Here is a 21,096-nt window from a genome sequence, read left to right as displayed (position 1 = left end):
GAGAGGGACAATAACAGAAGTCTAAAATGCTTGGGTCTGATGATTCTGGGTATGGATACGACATTCTTTGATAATGTGATCCTTTTTCTTGCAATAAGAGCAATATTTTTTAGGACAATTGGCAACAATATGCTCATATTCCTTGCAGCAGAAACATTGCAAATTTTTAGAATTCATAGGTGATCCTCGTCCTTGGGCAGCATAAGCCACAGTGGCCGTCCCGGAACTGCCATGAGATTGCTCCAGAATAGCTTGAGTACGAAGACATTGTTCTTCGTGAAATAACTCACCAAAACAAATATCAAGAGAATGAACAGGAGATCTGTTCAGTAGAGAGAAGCGAACATATTCATATTCTGGGTGTAGTTTCATAAGAAACTGATCACGCCGGCTAGTCTCGTGAAGAGTCTGAATAGTTGAAAGAGCAGCAACAGGAACATCCATTGTAACCAAATCAGTATATTCATGCCAAAGAGTCAGAAATGTCGAGTAGTAGTCTTGGATGGAAAGGCTACCATGTTGAAACATGGCAATCACATGTTCTAACTGAAAGCAACGAGTATCATTAGTTTGATGATAAACCTTTTTCAAGTAATTCCACATGGATTGAGCAGAACGATGAGCCCGCAAGTTGGTAACAATATGTGGCTCCATCGACCCAAGAAGCCAAGACATAATCCGGGCATCAAGTACAGCCCATGAAGGAGAAGCCCCGAAATCCTTGGATTTGTCAGTAGTGGATGTTTGGGCGACATTCGTGCCATCAATATGCCCCAAAGATCTTTTCCGTTGAGGAAACGTTCAAACTGAAATGCCCAAGTAGAATAGTTTGTGCCCATAAACTTGACACACACAGGTGCTGAGTCCATCGCAAAGAAATAAATTTTGACACAAAGCAAATCAAGGATAAATCGAGAGATACCCACAGAGAAGTCCCGAAATTACCACAAATAAAATGGCCAAAAAAAAATTACCACAGACAAAAAAAATGCTGAAATTACCAAGAGAAAGAAAAATGATCAAAAAGGACAAATTGCGTCTGCAAAAAAACGAAGGCACAGAGTGTCGAGATGCCCACCAAAAGGATGCAGCTGTCGAGATGGAAACAAAAGCTACCAAAAAACTATGCAAACCAGGGACATACGTGTCGAGGGACCCACCAGAAGAGTACTGCTGCCAAGACCTAAACAGAGACTGTCGAAAAACTTAAACCTAGAACATACGGCGCTGATAACACCAACCTAGAAAATATAGACCGAAAAATAAGAGAACTTTCACACAAAACAACAAGTAGATCACGTTGGGTCACTGAGAATAATCCAGAAGACGTCGACACACGAAACCGAGAAGAGAAAAAAAAATTCACGGGGGCGACAGCCAAACCAAGAGAAAAAAAAAATTCAAGCGGCTCTTGATACCATGTTAAAATAAGTCAGAATTCTATTTGAATGACCGAATCAATTGGCCTTGTGATCTCGATTTATTATATAAACTGTACAAGAGTTTTATACATAGAAAGAAATAAGTATATGCTAATTGTATCCCTATACAATCTATCAAATATTATGTTAATTGTACAATCTATCTCCTCTGTCCATTTTATTTCCATGTAGTGTTTTTTTATTTTGTTTTGTATTTTTTTGGCCAAATAAGGGAAGATCGCTGTTCGAGTCTTTCCAGTCGTTGCACTTCTACACGCGCCCCATCGGCATGACACCCAGCCACTGATCTTCAAGACCACCAAATCCGGTGTCCATCGGAGTGGAGCATAGCCCGCACGCGCGGAACTGAAGTTCCGGATATCGTTGGCGCATGGCAATTACGTGCCATCGAGGAGCCTTCTGCCGACACCACGCTCAGTTTCTGTGGAACCTCTGACTCTAGGACTTCCAAGTCTGACCGTCGGCTTTCCTCCTAGTGTGAACAGTGTTCTACAGGAGCCACTGCCGACCCATTGTGCACTGTTAATTCGTTTTTGTTTTTTCTATTTCTTTCTTGTTTCCGTTTCAGTGTTTTGTAGTTGTTTAGTTTTTCAGTTTTTGTTGTTGTTTTTTGTTGACCCGAGTGAGGTGTTGGGTCTTTGGATCGGACGTAATCCAGGGCAAGAGTCGTTCGAGAGTGGTGGGCGATGCTATGACCGGTGGTCGTACGGCCGGGATGTTGTGGTCTGTGTGTGAGTTGGGTGCTCGTTCCGTCAGGACTCGAGATGCCGATGCTTGTGGTGGGCGTGAAGTCCGAGGTCTCACCAATGCTTGTGGTCATGTAGTTGTTAATGTGTTTATTTATAATTTTTTGTTAGTTTAGTTATTAATAAAATAGAAATAGGCTATTAGATTTGGTATCCATAGCAGTATTCTGTACTCTTCCTCTCTAGGAAGATAGAGGAAGCCTTTAAGTTTTGTTTTACAGAGCACTTTCTCTGTTATAAGAGAGCTTGTTTAGAAGTTAAGACAATGTCTGTCACAAAAGAATTTGTGTGTGGAGAAGCTCCGGAGCTGATGCGTAGTTTAGCTTATAGTCTGGATTTTTCATGTATTGAATTTTTTATGTATTGATAAGTCACAGTTATAATTTCGGTTCATTAATGAAATGAATCTATTTCCATAAAAATAAAATATGGCATGAACAAAGCAGAGACAAACTTGACGAGGACATCCAACCCAACTGCCCAGAGTCTCTACCCTCCAAAAGCAACCCTACACTGTTCCATACTCCATCAGGCAATGTTTGGCGACAGCGAACTCTCCTAAATTTAGAAGAAATTTTTGAATCTTAAATATGTATCGCAAAAATAAGAATTTTAGAAAAAAATTTAAGAAAGTCACGACACAACCAAGCCACCACAGCCAGCCGAGATCTAGAAGCCATCATAGGCGGGGGCAACCCAAACCTCAAACAGAGTAGAAATTTCTGTAATCGAGTATATGCTTTGCCCACTTCTTGGTCACGATCGTTTGGCATTTCATTCGTGTTCATTTTCGTATGAATTGAGAACCAAGCACCACTCCATATTTGCAATCAAAGCAAATACTTGTGTCCATGTAAAACGAATTTCACCCTAAATGAACATTACTTCATAACAAAAAGCATTTCATGTGCGTTCGGATGGTTTGGGAAGGGAAATTAACAGAATGTCTGCATAATTAGAAAGACCAAATAAATTTTCCCATCGTCGAAACTACTTTAATTATCACAGCAAGAAAAAAAAAAAGGCAGAACCAACTTCTTAATTTAACAAAAATGGAGTAACACAATTCTCATTCCATATAAAAAAAAAGGCTACCAAAACGCAACTTCATAATCCTTTATTTAGGCTCCAACTGGTTCAGCAGGCACCTCTGCCATCGTCTCGTCAGCAGGCCTCTCCACCTTGACACCAACATCATCTGAATAGTCACCATGAACCTACATACACATCATAACAGACAAATTAATATGCTAACTTCCATAGGTCAAAAAAGATGTATGAGAGAGAGAGTTACCTCCATCAGCTTTCCGAGATCAAATTTTGGAGCTTTCAAGATCTTAACTTTCCGAATAAACACATTCTGTAAAGGATAGATGCCTGATGTTGCCTTCTCAATCTCTTTTCCAATTGACTCGGGAATGAACTTACGAACCAACTCCTTCAAATCACAAGATGATGCCTGATTTATCATTATCTCCCTCATCTTGCGACGGATCTAACAAAAACAAAGAAACATGACTTGTTTTATGCAGAAAAATCAATTTTAAAAATGAATAGAAAACAATCTAAGGAAAACAGATTACATAGGATGTCAGGCAAGGATAAACCATCATTTGGCTCAATTTACTTCAACACCTATATTCTCTGTTATCTCTGTTATCCCCTTAATCAAGCACTTTAACAACAAATCACACCACTCAAGCCACTAGTGTAAGAGAACATTTTACTGGAAAATTACGACAAACAACCTCACAAATAAATATATAGCAAAGAGTAGAAGTCACACAAGATACCACATTTGCTCTAGTGGCTGATAAATGGCTCTATAACTATTCAGCAAACCAAGATGAAACTATAATCAGCAGCACAGCACCTGTCTAATTTGGCTGGACTGGGCATAACAGGTCCTCTTGACCTGGTTTTGACGTCTCTTAGTAAACCCAATGCAGAACATCCTCAAACTGTAACTATCAGTTGTCTTCACATCAACGTGAGCTTCAATCATCGTTTGCCATTTCCTTACCAAAGACCTCAACTTGTCTGTGGTAAAATCCATTCCCTGAAATGATTGAACAAAAAAATTAAAAAATAAAACCCAGGTAGCGTTAATTCTACATTAGAAATATGGCACAAACAATGTTGGATCCAAATGAAACCATATAATTCAATCATACCCAGAAGTTTGTAAGCACATTCCTCCCCTGGACATCCTCAGCTCTCAATCTGATCTTTCTGTAAGCATGATCCTCATCATCCTGAAGGTCAGCCATTGATACCTCAAAGACTCTATGTTTGAGCCCTTCAGAAGCAATCTGGAAAAGAAATAACAGAGCTCATATGCTTGCGCACAAAGATAAACGAATTTATTAAGCGCAATAGAACCTCGTAGTTGTGGAAGATAAAAAAACATGCTTATCATCAACAGGCATAGTGAAGGCGACAAAATAATAAATGGCAAAATCACATTATGAAGCAGAAGCAATTACAGTCAAGGATGCCATTCAGAATCAAAGCCAGAGATAGCACAATTTTGGAGTAAAGTTAAACAAGGAAAGAAGGAAAACAGAAGAAACCCCCGGGCGCCGGGGGGGGGGGGGGGGGGGGGGGGGGGGGGGGGGGGGGGGGGGGGGGGGGGGGGGGGGGGGTGGTGAGGGGTGAGATTCTTTGAAATAAAATAATACGTAGGTTTGCAGCAACAAGATGGTACCTTAACTAAAAGGTAGTCCATATTCAAAGATTTCCATGGCAAATTGGCGAGTATAAAAAACATCAGAATTTCTCAAAGAAGGAGAAATGGTGTTGCAAAATTGAAACCTTGTCGCAGATTTGAATAGTTCTGGAACAGATAAATATATATATATATATATATATATTGCAATCTATCCCAACATTAGTCGGTACAAGGACTCGCAGGTGAAATGCACGTCCCAAAACTAGTTTTTCCCCCTTGAAATAAACACGAATGCCCTCAGCTGTCAATAAATCAGCTCATTAACGATCAAAATATAACCCAATACGCTAACCAGTTAAGCATATAAATTAATCCAAAAAATGTATCTTTAGCACAGATAGGTCTAAAGATAAAATAGAGATAACCCAGATCCAAATTTGAACTTATTCCTTACTCGACATTTTCTCGGAAGCCAAACAGGACAAATGAATAAAGAATATAAAATTAAATAAATGACTGAAAAAATACCTTGGTACCCTGAGTGCGAGTAACGAGGGTTTTGCCCACGTTTTTGACAGCGAACACTGAAGGTGCCTTGATATCGTACCAGTCCTTCTTCGCAAAAGGATCAGCCCTACAAATATATACATCTATAGATCAAACAAATACTAGAAAAGAAATTAAAAGCGAGGGAACAAAAAATGAATGAAAATCAATCAGGAAGATAATACTCACGCCTTCTTCTTGCCTCCCTTCTTTCCCTTGGAAATCCTCTTGTTCTTTCCCACGGCCATGTTAGGAGGAGGTGGAAGGAATTTAGGGGGAGAGTAAAGTGAGTGAGAGCCGGCGACGATGCTTTAGAATAGAGAAACCACTAAACCCTAATTCGGTAATACCCTTATAAAAAGACTATCTGCCCATAACAGTAATTTTATTTTGATTTAACGTAGGGACCATTTTACCCTTCGGGACATAAGAGGGGTAAACGAAACGAATTAACGAGCACTGGGTAGTCAAGTTATTTGAAAACAAATCGAGCTTGAACTTGCACTTGCACTTTATTAGGATCGTTCGTCCGGTCCGAAAATTCGGGTTTCAAATTCAGGCCAAAATTCAAATCGGGTCATAACCCTTTTTTTTTTTTCCATTCAATTTGAGTGTTTTAATAAAAGAAAACTGTTACAAAGATTATATAAAAATAAACTCACAAATTAATATAACTTTACATGATCCGTTAAATTTATTTTATAATAAAAATAACTTTACAATCTAACGTATTATATCAAATCAGGTCAATTTATAAATTTATTTTTATATAATCTCTTTATGACTAAAATATTTTCATTAATGAAAAGGCATATACTTAGTGACAATATTTGTAGAATCCTTTTGCTGGATTTATATTTGTAGAATCTTATTTGTCACGATTTCATCCGTATAAATTTTTAAAACATGGTCAAAATCATCATGTTTGATGCTAGTCAAGACGAATAGACAGTATGTACCATGATGACATGATTAATTAGGGCAAATTTGGAATGTGAGATGAAAATTTTATATTTTGTTTTAAAGTTTAAAATATTATATTTTAATATTATTATTATTTTAAAATTTGAAAAATGTGTATTAAGATTTGAAAAAGTTGAATTGTTTATTATATTTTATATAGAGATTTAAAAAAAGTGTAATGATAAGATGAGATGAGATAAGAATTTTATATTTTATCTTGTACTCTAAACCTACTCTTAAAAGTAATTATTTATTTTTTTATAAAATTGACAATATCCATTTAGTATACATTATTCGGTATTTTAAGTATTTTGCTTTGACTATAGAACTTGCAATTAATAGTGATCACCAGTGCAATCATCCATTAATAGAGTCAACTCAAGTGCCTTTTCATTAACACCACCTTAGTTTCTAATTCAAAAAAAAAAAAAAAAGACGGCATTTTAAATAAAAAAGTATTCAAATATCAAAATATTCAAACTTATAAAAAAAAAAAAGTTTGGAGTTGTAAGTTCGGGTTCTAGATTTAAAATCCGGTATCCGTATCGGGTGTATGCGGATTTTGCAACCAGGGATATAACTTTTGAAAACTTTTTATGTTATAACAGTTATAGATAGATGTATTGGATAAAAGTTGTGTTGAGGTAAGAAATTTGTATTTTGTAAGACGTATAAATTAAACATAACTCATCTGCTTTAATTTGTCCGTCTTCAATGCAATAATAATCAGAGGGTGCACTCATCATTTTTGTTGTGATAGAGAGAAACAATATATAATTTCTTCACATTAAGCTTAGCTGATGAAGGATACAAATTAAATCATGCGACGACGCTCCTGCAGTCCTTGCTATATTCCATAGTTTCCACTTTCCCTAGCTAGCTAGATGTCTATGAGCCAAGGAGATCAGGTTGAAAATAAAATCTTAGAGCACTAGTAGTGGCTTCTCCATTTTCAATCTTTAAATTTGAAGAATATGTCTTTAAAATCATCCACATTGATTTATATATCTTCATTTTTATCCATAGCTATACCGAGTGACTATTTACTCTTCAAACATTATTTTTAATATTTTTTTCTCTCTATCAGAACAACTCCTCTCTCTCGCGCGTATTTCCTCTAAAGTTTTCCTCCTCCCTCTCTCTTGCTCTCTCTGCTCTCTTATCTTCGACACACATTTCCCTCGACAATATTTCAACCTTCTCTCTGCTCTGCTACACCATTGCCCAAAGTAAAGCTCAACTGCACCACGAGTCTGTTCCTTCATCAACGACGACCTCTTCTCTCACCCGCTATTCGATTTCGTGCAGCTGTTTGGAAACCCTAGAGATTGTGATTTTGTGCAAACTACTTATTTTGATTTCACAAATTGTTTTGTGTGATTTCCCCTCATATGGAATGTGTGATTTCCCCTTATTAGAGTTTTTTTAAGATTTTTTGTGTGATTTTCTATGATATTGAACCGAGAATAGGGATACATAGAGCAGTGGAGTTTCATTCTTAGGTTTTTTAGATTGTTAATTTTCTTCTCGATGTTGTACATGCCTCTTTACTTATCCATCTTGGAAAGTAAAAGATAAGGACAAAAGACTTTAAAAAAAGATAGGATACACATAAACAACCTCTGTAGATGCCTCTGTAATTTTATTTTGTTTTTTTTTTCCTCAATTTTGATCTTCAACGACCTTTGTAATAATCTTATTTCTTGTGAAAAAAACTCATGAGTTGTATATGTTGTCTCTAAAAATTTGGGATTTGCTTCTCATGATTTGCAAATGAGAATATATACTAATTACCTACATTAATTGGTATGATTTGTTTATGTTCTATGCCCTTTAATTTTTGCTGGTTGTTACTCCAGTGTTACCCTTAAGTCAGCACGTATGCAACCATGTTTTTGTATGCATTTAGACTAGATGCACAACATGTTTATATATGCCTTTAGATAGATTCACACAAACAAAACGAAGGTATATTTATGTTTTTCCCATGTGCACTGAATACATACTCTGTTTTTTCTATGTATTTTATTTTTTCCATGTTGCATACATACTTTTTCTATTGAGACAATTTTAGTAATATTTTATCCTTCAATATTTTGTTGAATGATGAACTGTTTAATTGATGAGGATCCCTTCTTTACCACACCGTTGGAAAGTGGTGAAAGTGATATTAACAATCCCCTATGGGCAGTGCAAGTGTTGATGTTCAAGCGACACAACCCCAACGGGAAAAAAAGAAACAAAAATCCCAGCGGGATGTGTCATTTATTGTAAAGGAAGATATTCTCCTCGTTTCATCTTGGCTTAATATTAGTATGAACTCCATATGGGAGACTGACCAATCATCTACACAAATGTGGAGTAGAATTTATGACTACTACTCCACATTTGAAAGACCTAATTGTCAAGAACGGTCTATACCCTCTTTGACCAATCGGTGGTCAGTCATTCAAAAATGCGTCAATAAATTATGTGGTAGCTTAGCCCAAGTTGAAGGAATGCATCCAAACGGTGTGACCAAGCAAGACAAGGTATAATACTTTTTTCTATGTTTTGTGGTTCTAATTATTACGTATTTGCAATGACATTAGTTGTATCTTGTTCCACTATTTTGTAGTTGATAAGGCAAAAATCTTGTACCAAGAGAATCAAAAACATAACTTTAACATGGATCATTGTTGGAATCTACTGAGGCACCAACCGAAATGGAAAACACACATGGACCTCATAAAAAGAAAAAAAAAATGGGACAAGTTCAGGTATTACTCCAAACTCAATACCTTTAGGGGAAGACATGGAAAATGTGTCCGTCGATTGTGAGAGACCTTCGGGCAAGAAGGTTAAAAAAGTAAGAGAGAAAGAAGAAAATGTAATGAAAGACAAAATCTAGTAATTAATGAGACCTTAAACCAAATGAAAGATGATAGAAGAACTTGTATGATGTAGAGAAGAGAATTACAATTGAAATATGAGAATGAAAGATCTGAGTTACTACTTCTTAAGAAGAGAAACCTTGAGTTGAAAATTAAGACTGAAAGAGAGATATTTGACTTGGTAGCTCTTAAAAAAAGAAAAACTGATATGGAAATTATGAACGTAGATATTGATTACATGAATGGTTTGCAGCAAAAATATTTCCATAATCTTCAAATGGAGATCATTAAGGAACAAAGGAATAAGGTCATATCTCGTACATAGTTGTATGTTTGTATGATGGTGATTTTGTAATTGTTTTAACTGTGGTGACATATTTTGGGTAATTTTTATACTGCTGGTTGCACCAAATTCCATCATTTTTTTGTGGAGCTGCTGTGGAACTGGGCTGTTGTGGAGCTGCTGTGGAGTTGGGCTGCTGTGGAGCTGGTGGTTGCTGCTAAGCCCAACTTTATGTAGCTCAAGTTGTATTAAAATCAACTTTGTGGATTTTCTATTAAGTTGATTTTGATACATGAGATTTATTTAAATTTGAATGGAATTTCTTTTGGTTGGAAGTTGAATGTGTATGGAATTTATTTTGGGACAGTTGAATTTGTATGGAATTTATTTGGACAGTTGAATTTGTATGGAATCACATTATATTAAGTTATGAATTTGTATGAAATTTATTGGACTTGGAGTTGAATTTATTTGAGTTGGATGGTCTATTGAATTTTTTTGAATTCGGGTAGTGGAATTTGACTTGAATTTATTGGACCATCTAGATTAACAATAGACTATCTAGATGCATAAAATAGACCATCCAGATTTATAGGAAAAAAATGATTTATAAAATAATGAATATTTTATTATTATTTGATTCCAAGATGCATAATCCAATGTGGGACAAGTTCTTCATATACAAAATCAATCTTCAAAAGATATGATTTTACATATGAAGATACATAAACCACTACCAATGCTCTAAGTGTTGAAGCTGTGCTTCTACGATTTGTGAATTTAAATTATTAATATATAATATAATATTCAACACATTGATATATGAGTAGTTGTAGTACCAGTTCCAACCCATTAATATTTGGGGAGGATTTCTAGGGACAACCGCCCCTGCGTACCCGCCGCGGAACTGGCTGATGTGCAGCAGCTAATATTTAAAAAAAAAAAAATCGAAACATTCTATATGTGGAAAGAAGGGAAACCAAAACAAAAATACAATTTGCTTGAAGAAGCTTATAAGAGAGCTCGAAACCAGAGAGGGAGATTTCATCGCCATCGTGCGTCTGAAAAAATCTGGTGGTTCAGTCCGCGTATGGTTGCCGTCTCGTTGTTATGATCGCCGTCGTCACAACCTACAGAGAGGGAGATCTCTTCAGAGTCCAGCTAACGACTCATGAGATTGACTACAATATTTGAACTTCAAGACAAAATATCACGTCCATAGACCATCTCAAACTTGCTTATGATAAAGTAATAGCGTTGACTCGCAAGCTATGATGGAAGTATGGCAAACAAGGATCATTTACATGTATCTATTTCAACTCCTCATTAGGATAGATGGTGAATCGGTGATCCATAAAATGAGTTCAAAATTCCAATCCACACAAACATCGTATAGTTGAATAATAGGCAAACCATATAATCTTATAGTTCAGGAAGCCTAGACTCGAGAAGAAGATCTCCAACCAAAGAATTAAAACACAGGCTGACATAGAACAAGAAATTACCTTAAGAACAAATACTGACACACATAAAAAGAAAAAGACTTCATAAACTCCCAAAGCGTTCATTAATTGTAGACAAAACTCAACATCCCAAACAAACCCAACATCCTAATCAAAGAAACAAAACACAAAATTTCATTTACAAACACATAAAAGACGCAGCAAACCTACAAATTAAATCCAACCCACTTCATAACAAATGGGTAAAACACGAAAAATTGATACGCCAGAAAACTCATGTAGAAGAAGAAGGTCCAAAGAAAGGGTTCTCCTTGAGAGGCTGGAATGAGAGCCGGCCAAGAAACTTGGCAAGCAACCCCCTTAAAACCTATATTGTTCTTTGGATAGTTGTTGACGTACATGGCCACAACGAAGACAACAACATTGGCCACCACAAAGATTGGTATCAACCAAGAAGTTCATTCGTGATCCGAGTTATCAACATAGAAATTGTCGTTGCCCTCCTGGCCTTTGCTCCTCCTCTCTCTAGATCAGCACTGGCCATTGTGTATCTCTTTCTTCCTCTCAATCTCTTTCTCCAAAACTCTTCTCAATACGGGAAGCGTACATATATGGAATGTTATAGAGGGTACGTTTATATTATTTAGTGATTTGAGAACCAAATAATAATAAGTAGGAATAAAGAGATTAGAGTCCAAAGAGATCTCCATGTCTGTAAGCTATGACGACGACGACTGCAACAACGGGACGGCGACCATACACGGACTGAACTACTAGATTCTTTTAGACGCATGACGGCGATGAGGTCTCCCTATCTGGTTTCGCGCTCTCTTGCAAGCTTCCTCAAGCAATTTGTGTTTATATTTTGATTTCCTCCTTTCCGTATATAAGATGTTTCATTTTTCTTCTCTTTTTTTTTTTTAAATATTAACTATTGACGTGGCAGCCTGCCACGTCAGCTGGTTCTTCAACGGGGATGTAGGGGCGATTGTCCCTAGAATTTTTTATATTTGGGTGATGCTACACCCACCGAGATCCCTCGCCGAATGTGTGATTTTTTTTAAAATATTTTTTTAAATCTCTTAAATATTTAAAAAATAATAATTACATATTTATTAAAAAACATTTTTTTAATTATTAAATAAAAAGCTAATTAATAAAAAAGGTCGATGACTTTCCTAGATGGGATGGGAGTAGAGTTTTTCTCGTTCCCTAGCTAGATGGGAGTAAAAAATATTTTCTTCTACGAGACCACTTCTCGTTTTATTAAAGGTTGGTTTAGATTTAGAGATAATATAGGATAATTTTATATGAAAGATGAAAATTAAAAAAAATATAGTTAAAATATTATTTTTTAATATTATTATTATTTTGAAATTTGAAAAAGTTGAATTGTAATTTAAAAAGTTGAATTATTTATTATATTTTATGTAAAAATTTAGAAAAATTATAATGATAAAATGAGATGAGATGAAATACTTTCTAAATCTAAACAGGATCTAAGTAGACATTGATATGCCTGTTAAAAAATAATAATTGATTTGACTATTTTTACATCAATAATAATATTAAAGATATTAAGATCTTCTACCATTACACTAACCCACGATCGATTCGTAAACTCTTTTTTTTTTTAAATCTAGCATTTATGTACTTAATTTACTAGTGCTACAAACATATTCAGCGTCTTTTAATAGAATTATCCTAGGAAATATGCTCCTCGATCGTACTCTTCTCTCTTTCTTGTTTTTAGTGTGTGGCTTTAGGTTCCGTTTTGTATATAAAAGACTCTTAATTTATCTTTTTTTCATTATAATTTTTTTAAATTTTTATATAAAATATAATAAAAAATTTAATTTTTTAAAATTTTAAAATAATAATAATATAAAAAAATAATATTTTATTTAATTTATGTAAAACTATATCATCTTATTTCGCAATAAAAAGCGTCTCCATTTTCATTGTTGTGCGGCGCATTCCAGTTGCTGTGGCACGCCCTCTCCCAACCCTCGTTCTAATTATTCCTTGTGCGGCGGCTTTTGCTATTAGCATATGAAATCGTGAAATCGACGGATGATCAGCCATATTACTACCGTAGAATGTCGGTTCAGTAAGTTCAAAGATATATAGCTACGATTTGATGTTAGAACAACCTATGAAGGGCTACCAAAAAAGTTGGTCAAGGTACTAAGAGTTGTTGTGGTTGGGTTCTTTTTTTCTTTAAAAAAAGAAGAAAATAGCGAAGAAGCAAAAGAGTTGGCTGCAATGGATAGACTCCAGCGCCTATTTGGAAAGAAAAGATGGGCTTTCACACGTGACTTTATGGGATTCCAAGTCATGTCAACAATTAGCAGAGAATTAAACAACAGTTTGCTTAATTGTTTACATATACATATGCATTGCTCCTCCTATGAACTGTATGTGAATAAAAGAAATTATGAAATTATCTCTCCTCCATGATTGACTAGTTTATATTTGCAAGGAATAATAACATTAAGACTGTTTTTGATTTCTTGACCGAACTTAAAAGATTTAGACGTTTTCTAATATCTAAATATTCAATTTTTAAATTATTAAATTCATCTCAATTCAAAATTTCTTCATACGAGAGACCCACAATAATTTTTAACTTAACACCTCTTTACACGTGAGATTTACAATCTTTTTTAACTTTTCATAAATGCATCTAAATCTATTTTAACATCAAAACACACCTAAATTTATCTTATATAAATTATATAGAATTCACTCTACCATCTCAACTCACTACTATTCATAAAAAAAATTTAACTCAACTCAATATTTAAATACAGCCTAACAAACGACAAATTAACCAATTTCATGGGGAGAATGTGATGAACTCTTGTTTTGCCGGGACTTTTTAGACCTTCCTGAGGGGACCAAACCCAATAAAGGGCAAGAGAAAAATTCTTCGCGAATATCACAGATATTTATGTTTTTGGAAGAGAACTAAATTGCGTTATGTTGCATTTTTCAAGCTTGGCGCAGTCTTTGCTAGCTCTCCCTAGATTACTGATATACAATCCAGAAGTTTGAACTCATGTTTGCTTGATCTTTTGAAACACCAATGTCGCCCTTAACTCCTCAAGTCTAAGGAAAGATGATAATCATCCCAATATTAATAACTAGTGATGCGAGTATCAACATTTGTATACACAAAATAGTAAAAAAAAAAGGTGCAAATATATAGTGAACAGAATCAATGAATCATGTTGCAAGTTGGAATTCACCATTTAATATCTTGGCAAAACATCATGTACAAATTCAATCACGATGGACGAGTACAGTGTCAGCACGATCGACGCACCACTTTCCCCAGTAGTGTTATTAATTGATACGTGGCTTCCCTAATTTGTTGTCTTAAATTTCAAAAGAAAATGATCATGACAGTCCAATTAAGTTGGTAATAAATCATATTGATATGAATTGGTACTAAATTAAGGCGCCGGCGGGCCGTTGCATATACTACTGTGTAACTCGAACATATATTAATGATCATGCAGGAAGAAGAGATCAAAATGAAAATGAAAAGAAGAAAACGAGAATTCTTGTTGATCAGGAAACATATATGTATGAAAATGAAACTTATATCTATGGACGATTATATATGTCAATGCTGGTCGAGGACGATTAATTATGATGCGGCACAGACGGCGGTATGGGCTAGTAGTGCCACTGTTTTGGTGGTGGAGGCGGCGGAGATTTTGGTGGTGGGGGTGGAGGTGGTGGTGGTGGTGGTGGTGGAGGTGGAGGTGGAGGTGGAGGTGGGGGTGGAGGTGGAGGTGGAGGTGGAGGTGGAGGAGGCGGCGGCGGACTTCTTGCCAAGCAGCCAAAGGCACCACAATCAACTGGATGCGCATAGAAAGAGGCACATTCCTCATGTGGCCTCTGCAACGGCCTATCTGGAATGCAATTCCTCTTGTCATTCATCTCCGGCAGCTTCAGGCACACCGGAGGTTCACCACAGAAATAGTTATATGAATACGTGAAGTTCTCCAGTTTAGGCAAGGAGCATATACTCGCGGGAATCTCACCGGACAATTTGTTGTGCGCCACATTCAACTGCTCCAAGCTCTTCATCTTCCCCATTGATTCCGGCAAAGGACCAACCAACCTGTTGAAGCTCACATCAAACACTGTCACCCTGTTTAAAATTCCTATTTCTGAGGGTAGACACCCAGTCAATCCACTATTCATTAGGATAATCTCATTCAAGGTATCCTTCAGGTTCAAGAAACTCGAAGGCAGACAGCCTTTAAGATCGTTATTCGCCAAAACAAGTACCGAAACCGTGGAGTTACCAATGTTTTTTGGTAATGATGATTGAAACTTGTTGTTGTTAATGAACAAAGCGTCGAGTTTCAAGTCGAAAAGACGGGCGGGAATGTCGCCGTGGTATTGATTGAATCGGATATCAAGGTATTTGAGGGAAGGCAAGCAAAGAAGAACCGAAGGGAATGACCCAGAAAATTGGTTATTACTGATATCAAGTTCATGGAGAAGACGAAGGCTGCTAAAGCTGTTAGGGATAGTTCCACAGAAGCGATTGGAGTTAATATGAAAGAGGGCAAGGTCGGCCAAGAGGCCAAGCTCTTCAGGCAGTGAACCGGCAATATCGGCGTGGTTTAGGTCTATTCCAGCCACCGTTATGGTGTGAGGGTCGTCGGGGGCTGGTGCACAGTAGACGCCAGTGTAGTTGCAGACGTTTGGGCCACACCAGTCTGAGGTAAAGTTCTTGGGATCAGAAGTGATAAGGTGTTTCCATGCCTGGAGAGCAGTATAAGCCTTTTGGAGTCTAGGGTTTGAGAGGGGCACTGGAGGAGATTGAGAAGCTACCTGAAAGGGCCTGGAGAAGAGCAGGATAGAGAGGATAGCCCAGAGAGCTAGTGTTAGATGTGGGACGTTCTTCATCTTGAAGAACATCCCATCAAAAGGTATCAAAGTTTTCATTCTGGCCGGGTTGGTGTTTGTGCTGGGGGGACTCAGAATTATATAAGGGTAATTAAAGGAGGTGGGTGGTGAAACTAGTGGGGTACGTTCATGGCCGCATGATAAGATAATGTGTGAGTTAAAAAACAATTAATCAAACCTTGACTATATCTAAAGGTCTAATTTCTTCTAACAAAAAAAAAAAAACATTATTTTAGAGGTAAAGAGTGGAAATGTGATTAATTGAGTAGTACATGAGACGTAGACGTAGCACTGTTTTATATTTGAACTTGACTTTGTTGATTAAGATGGTGAGAGGAATGTTCTCATTTTCCTTTTGCACATTTTAGAGGTTGTAGTTCATGGCAAACCCACCGGCATAGTAAAGACGGTACCATTGACGTTTCTTGTGGAAGGTTTGGAATGGAATTTGGTAGCTGATCTTACCAAAAACACGGTTATTTCCCCCTTATTCTGTTTATTATAATTAATATATATATATATATATATATGTATATAGGTTCATGGCATGCAGCTAGCGATGGCTTAACAAATAATGACATATTTTTACGGTTCTAAATTGTAATTTTCCTAGTGGGATTATTAAACAGAGAAATTGGCTGGCAAAGTTAGCTAGCGTATTAGAAGTACTACATTAAATAGTTTCCACGGGACCAAAGTCTTGAAGACTGGGCACAGGCAGGTATCATAAATAAATTTTGACCAGTCATGATCATCATTTAAATGAGAGTAATATTATATATAATTAAAAAATACATAAATACTATATAATTATTTTTATATAAATATCATATTTATTATTATTTTTTAAATTATACAATATTTATGAACTTCATAAATGCAAACATAATTTCTTTTTCAAATACTGGTGCTAACTTTCAACGATGAATTGACGAGAAATCAATGGATTTTAGGTTGATTTTTCAGTACGCATTAATCGAAATGTCTATACATATAATTCAACGTATTTTGCAAAACCAATGCATGGGACCCCCCTGCTACCATAGGTCTAGCTAGGGAATCTGTCAAAGGGTCATGGGATGGTTATCCACTAGGTGTTAGTTTACCATCATATATATGTTTGTGCATATATATCATCAAAGAATTATTTCATGCATATTATTGGTGGTTGGAACTTCGAAAATCGATGAGATTATGATCCTGCAACTGAAACGAGCTTTTAGCGTCGCTTGTTTTCAGATTATAACATGGATTAAAATAAAAGTTTAAAATTAAATAAAAAATATATTTTTAATATTATTTTTATTTTAAATTTTAAAAAAATATAATAATTAAATTGATTGAGAATCATGTTTATGAAAACAAACGAGTTGAGTTAGTTTATTATATTTTATATGCCCAATTAATACATTTTTGATGTCATGTTATATGTTACACATTGACAAAGTTAAATGATTCTGAAGAATTCAGAAGAGCATTTTATAGTGCAACTTGGAGTTGTTTATTCAATAACGTATTCGATTAAGATCCATGCAAGAAAAGGCCACACAGAGAGAGAGAGAGAGAGAGAGAGAGAGAGAAGTGTTTTGAATCTCATGAAAAACCCACCATCATTGACTTTAAGGAGCAGGTCACCAGCTTCGTTAACTCATGACTGATTCGTGCAGCTAGCCACAAGTGTTTTTGCTTCTTTTAGACCCAAAACCACCGTTCATTCAAACTGATCAACAGCGAATGGAAGGTACTACGTACGTACGGCCATTAATGGCTTCGTCGCCATGTAGATAGCGGCGGCCTGCATGCATATCTGAGGAACCTCCGACGTTTTATTTCGGGGGTTAGGCGGTTAGGATCATCTCACGATCGATTTGTTTCCAAATAGAGCCTCCACGTACAGTATGATTAAATTAATTAAGGAATATATACCATTTTTCAACGCATTTGATCGAACGTGTGGAAGCATACATAGTAGCAGATGATGATCATATATATTCAACAAGTTAATTAATCTCCCACCTTATAATTCTTGCCAACCATTTGTTTTTCAAGTAACTTCACTTGTTGAATATGATCCTCCGATCCATCTTAATTAATGTTTTGATTTCTCAAGATTACGGACTAAAAAGTCTAGTATCAGAGCATGACCACAAGGATTAATATAGCAGCATGCAACTTCAAATTAATTAATAATTCCCGTTAATCTTTTCTTGTGATGTGAAATTCAATTAATTTAATTCCAATTGCGAGTGAAAAATCAATTAATTTAAATTATATATATATATATAGATGCAGGAAAAATATGAAGCTTTACGCAGACGAGCCTAGAGTTCGTAGAAACATATATAACATATACGTACCCAAGACAAGATGTATAAGTTCTAGAATGTCATCTCCCTAAAGTCAATAGTACCGAACCCCTTTAGACCAAATCACTGCTAATAAGATAGTGTTAAGCCATCATAATTAAAGTTGGAAAACGTCGGGCTAAAAATAATGAAATTGAATGAACTTTTAGAAAAATGGGTAATGAGATATGGAAACTCAATGGCACTAGTGAACTTGACAATGTCTATATATGATTGTCGCATATGGGAGATTAGGGAGCTAAACGCATAGGGTACTTTAGTGTAGGTTGTCCTTCTCCACACCTTTTCTTCTTCTTTTTTTTTTGGGTGTTGAATCTGTTGATTGATTCGTTCATCAACACAAGGAAAAAAAAGGGGAAAAAAAAAAGAACAAAAAAATGGAGCAAAGTTGAAAAGCTAAGAATCTCTTAATTAATCATTGTCACTTGATGGAATTGATTAGTTTAATATAATTAGAGATAGACATCATTTTAAATATTCGTGTATAATTTCTATTGTCCAAAATTCTATAGAAACAATATAAAATGTTGTAACAGTATATTTATCTATTTTCATAATCAAACCATCAAATTCAATTAAATAATTAGAAAGAATCTTTATTGTGTCCAACCAAAAGTGTTTCTCTTGTAAGCTTAAATAGACTGTAATGGAAAAAGGTTGGTGTTACAAAAAGTACTCTATCCTAAATTGTTATACCATCCTTATTATTACATAGATGTAATATCTCTTTCTGACCGCTACCGTGGTCAAGATTTAAGACCTGTTTCGATTAAAAAAAATATTTTATTTTATTTTATCTCATCATTATATATTTTTTTAAATTTTTATATAAAATATAATAAATAATTCAACTTTTTTTATATCTCAAAACAATAAAAATATTAAAAGATAATATTGTAATAAAATTTTATTTAACTTTTAATTTTTTTTTCAATTAATGTCATCTCAATTTACTATCCAAATGCCACCTTAGGTCGTTGGGTAAAATAATTGTTTTCAAGTATTTTTAAGTTGTTTATTTTCAAACACTATTTAAATACAGAACATTGTTTAATTTTAAATCTTTAATTTTTTTATATAATTATTACCTACTTATTATTATAACTTTCCCAATCTCTTAAACAAAACATAAAAAATAATAATAATTTTTCAAATTTTAAAATAAAAATAATATTAACAAATTATATTCAAGTAATGTTTTAACTTTACAATATTTTTATGTAATTTTCTCTCTCTTATTTTTCAAAACACTATAAAATATTTTAACTCAAACTACTTTATTATTATTTATAAATATACTGAGATATTCTAAGTAAACAAACGAGCCCATATATTCCTTTGGGAGTTAGTATTTACAAGCTACCTTAATGTGTAAGGCATAATTTATTATTGTAAGTCAAGGTGGAGAATATATATTTGGAAAATGCTACATGCCCCGCTGGAGGCTCCCGCTGGGCATGTAACATTTATTTTATTTTATTTAATATAAATATTATTAATAATTTTAAATATTTTAAAAAATAAAATAAAAATTATAATATTATTAAAAAATATTTTAATCAAGAAATAGAATAAAAAATAATATTTATTTTACTTCGTGATTAAGGAAGTATTTTTTAATAATTTTTTTTTACTTTCTAATTAAGAAAATGTTTTTTAATGATATTTTAAATTTATTTTATTTTTTAAAAGTGTAAAAAAAATTTATATAAAAAATAAATTAAAAAAATACACATAAAAGAGTACATATTAAGCCCAACAGGAACCCCAACGAAGCTGTAGCATGTCCATTTTAAATATTTAAAAAAATCATAATATTATTAAAAATACTTTCTTAATCATGAAGTAAAATAAAAAATTATAAAAAAATATTTTTTATTTTACTTCGTAATTAAGAAAATATATATTTTTTTACTTTCTGATTAAAAAACTATTTTCTTAATAATATTTTAAATTTATTATTTTTTTAAAATATTAAAAAATATTAAAAAATCTATATAAAAAATTATTTAAATAAAAAATATATAAAATAATCTACAGCCCCCAGCGGGGGCTGTAGCATCACCCTATATATTTTATGCCATTAACAGGTGGATTCTGATTCATAAGAGAAGTTTGAAAATCAAATTTATTGCAAATCAAATTATACCATATTAGCAATATATACGACTTAGAAGCATTCATTCTAAAAAAATCAAAGTAACTTTAAATTAATACGACAGACTCTTAGGGCAGGTTTGGAGGTTAAAACAAAATACAAAATTCTCATCTCATCTCATCTCATCATTACACATTTTTCAAATTCCCATACAAAATATAATAAACAATTCAATTTTTTCAAATCCCAATACACATTTTTCAAATCCCAAAACAATAATAATATTAAAATTTAATATTTTAAACTTCAAAACAAAACACAAAATTCTCATCTCACCCCCCAAACCTACCCTTAGACCTCGTTTGAATAGAAAAAGTCCACTAATCTTATATAAATATCCAAACATCATAAACAAAAACTTTTTTTAATTTTTAATTTTTAAATTTTTCATCTAATCATTATTTTATTATGATAATTTTTCTAAACTTTCAAACAAAACACAACAAAATTTAATATTTTCAAATCTAAAAAAAAATAATATTATAACAATTGTTTTTCTTCATTTTCCAAAATCTCATAAGATATATTAATTCAAATCATTTCATTACTATTTACAAATTGAGTATTGCTAGATTTAAGCAGTTTGACACACCAAATCACGAACTGACATTCACATAATTTTTTTTATTGAAAAGAAAAATAAAAGAAAAAAA

At 34.1% G+C, this 21,096-nt stretch overlaps 2 protein-coding genes across 2 annotated transcripts; both read right to left on the bottom strand.

Annotated features, from left to right (window-relative positions):
- Nucleotides 1-3,056: 3,056 nt before the first annotated feature.
- On the bottom strand, nucleotides 3,057-5,870 carry LOC108989485 (40S ribosomal protein S3a-like). The gene is made up of 6 exons (XM_018963106.2): nucleotides 5,595-5,870; nucleotides 5,388-5,493; nucleotides 4,363-4,500; nucleotides 4,062-4,247; nucleotides 3,483-3,683; nucleotides 3,057-3,405 (listed from the first exon to the last, which is right to left on the bottom strand). Exons 1-6 carry the CDS (start codon nucleotides 5,651-5,653, stop codon nucleotides 3,310-3,312), a joined length of 786 nt encoding a protein of 261 aa, XP_018818651.1. The 5' UTR covers nucleotides 5,654-5,870; the 3' UTR covers nucleotides 3,057-3,309.
- Nucleotides 5,871-14,225: 8,355 nt separating this feature from the next.
- On the bottom strand, nucleotides 14,226-15,962 carry LOC108989444 (leucine-rich repeat extensin-like protein 6). The gene has a single exon (XM_018963046.2). The coding sequence runs from the start codon at nucleotides 15,956-15,958 to the stop codon at nucleotides 14,672-14,674; it is 1,287 nt and encodes a 428-aa protein (XP_018818591.2). The 5' UTR covers nucleotides 15,959-15,962; the 3' UTR covers nucleotides 14,226-14,671.
- Between the last annotated feature and the right edge of the window lie 5,134 nt (nucleotides 15,963-21,096).

The sequence above is a fragment of the Juglans regia genome, chromosome 7, assembly GCF_001411555.2.
Source record: "Juglans regia cultivar Chandler chromosome 7, Walnut 2.0, whole genome shotgun sequence".
Classification (NCBI taxonomy): Eukaryota; Viridiplantae; Streptophyta; class Magnoliopsida; order Fagales; family Juglandaceae; genus Juglans; species Juglans regia.
The sequence above is the reverse complement of the archived record's forward strand: the minus strand, read 5'-3'. Positions and strand labels throughout refer to the sequence as shown.

Excerpts from the sequence above, each read along its gene's own strand:
- LOC108989444 (XM_018963046.2), bottom strand. The coding sequence starts at position 15,958 with ATGAAAACTTTGATACCTTTTGATGGGATGTTCTTCAAGATGAAGAAC.
- LOC108989485 (XM_018963106.2), bottom strand. The coding sequence starts at position 5,653 with ATGGCCGTGGGAAAGAACAAGAGGATTTCCAAGGGAAAGAAGGGAGGC. Across the intron at positions 4,248-4,362 it reads ATGTGCTTACAAACTTCTGG|GGAATGGATTTTACCACAGA; the intron begins GTATGATTGAAT and ends CAATCATTTCAG. Across the intron at positions 3,684-4,061 it reads AGTCCAGCCAAATTAGACAG|ATCCGTCGCAAGATGAGGGA; the intron begins GTGCTGTGCTGC and ends TGTTTTTGTTAG.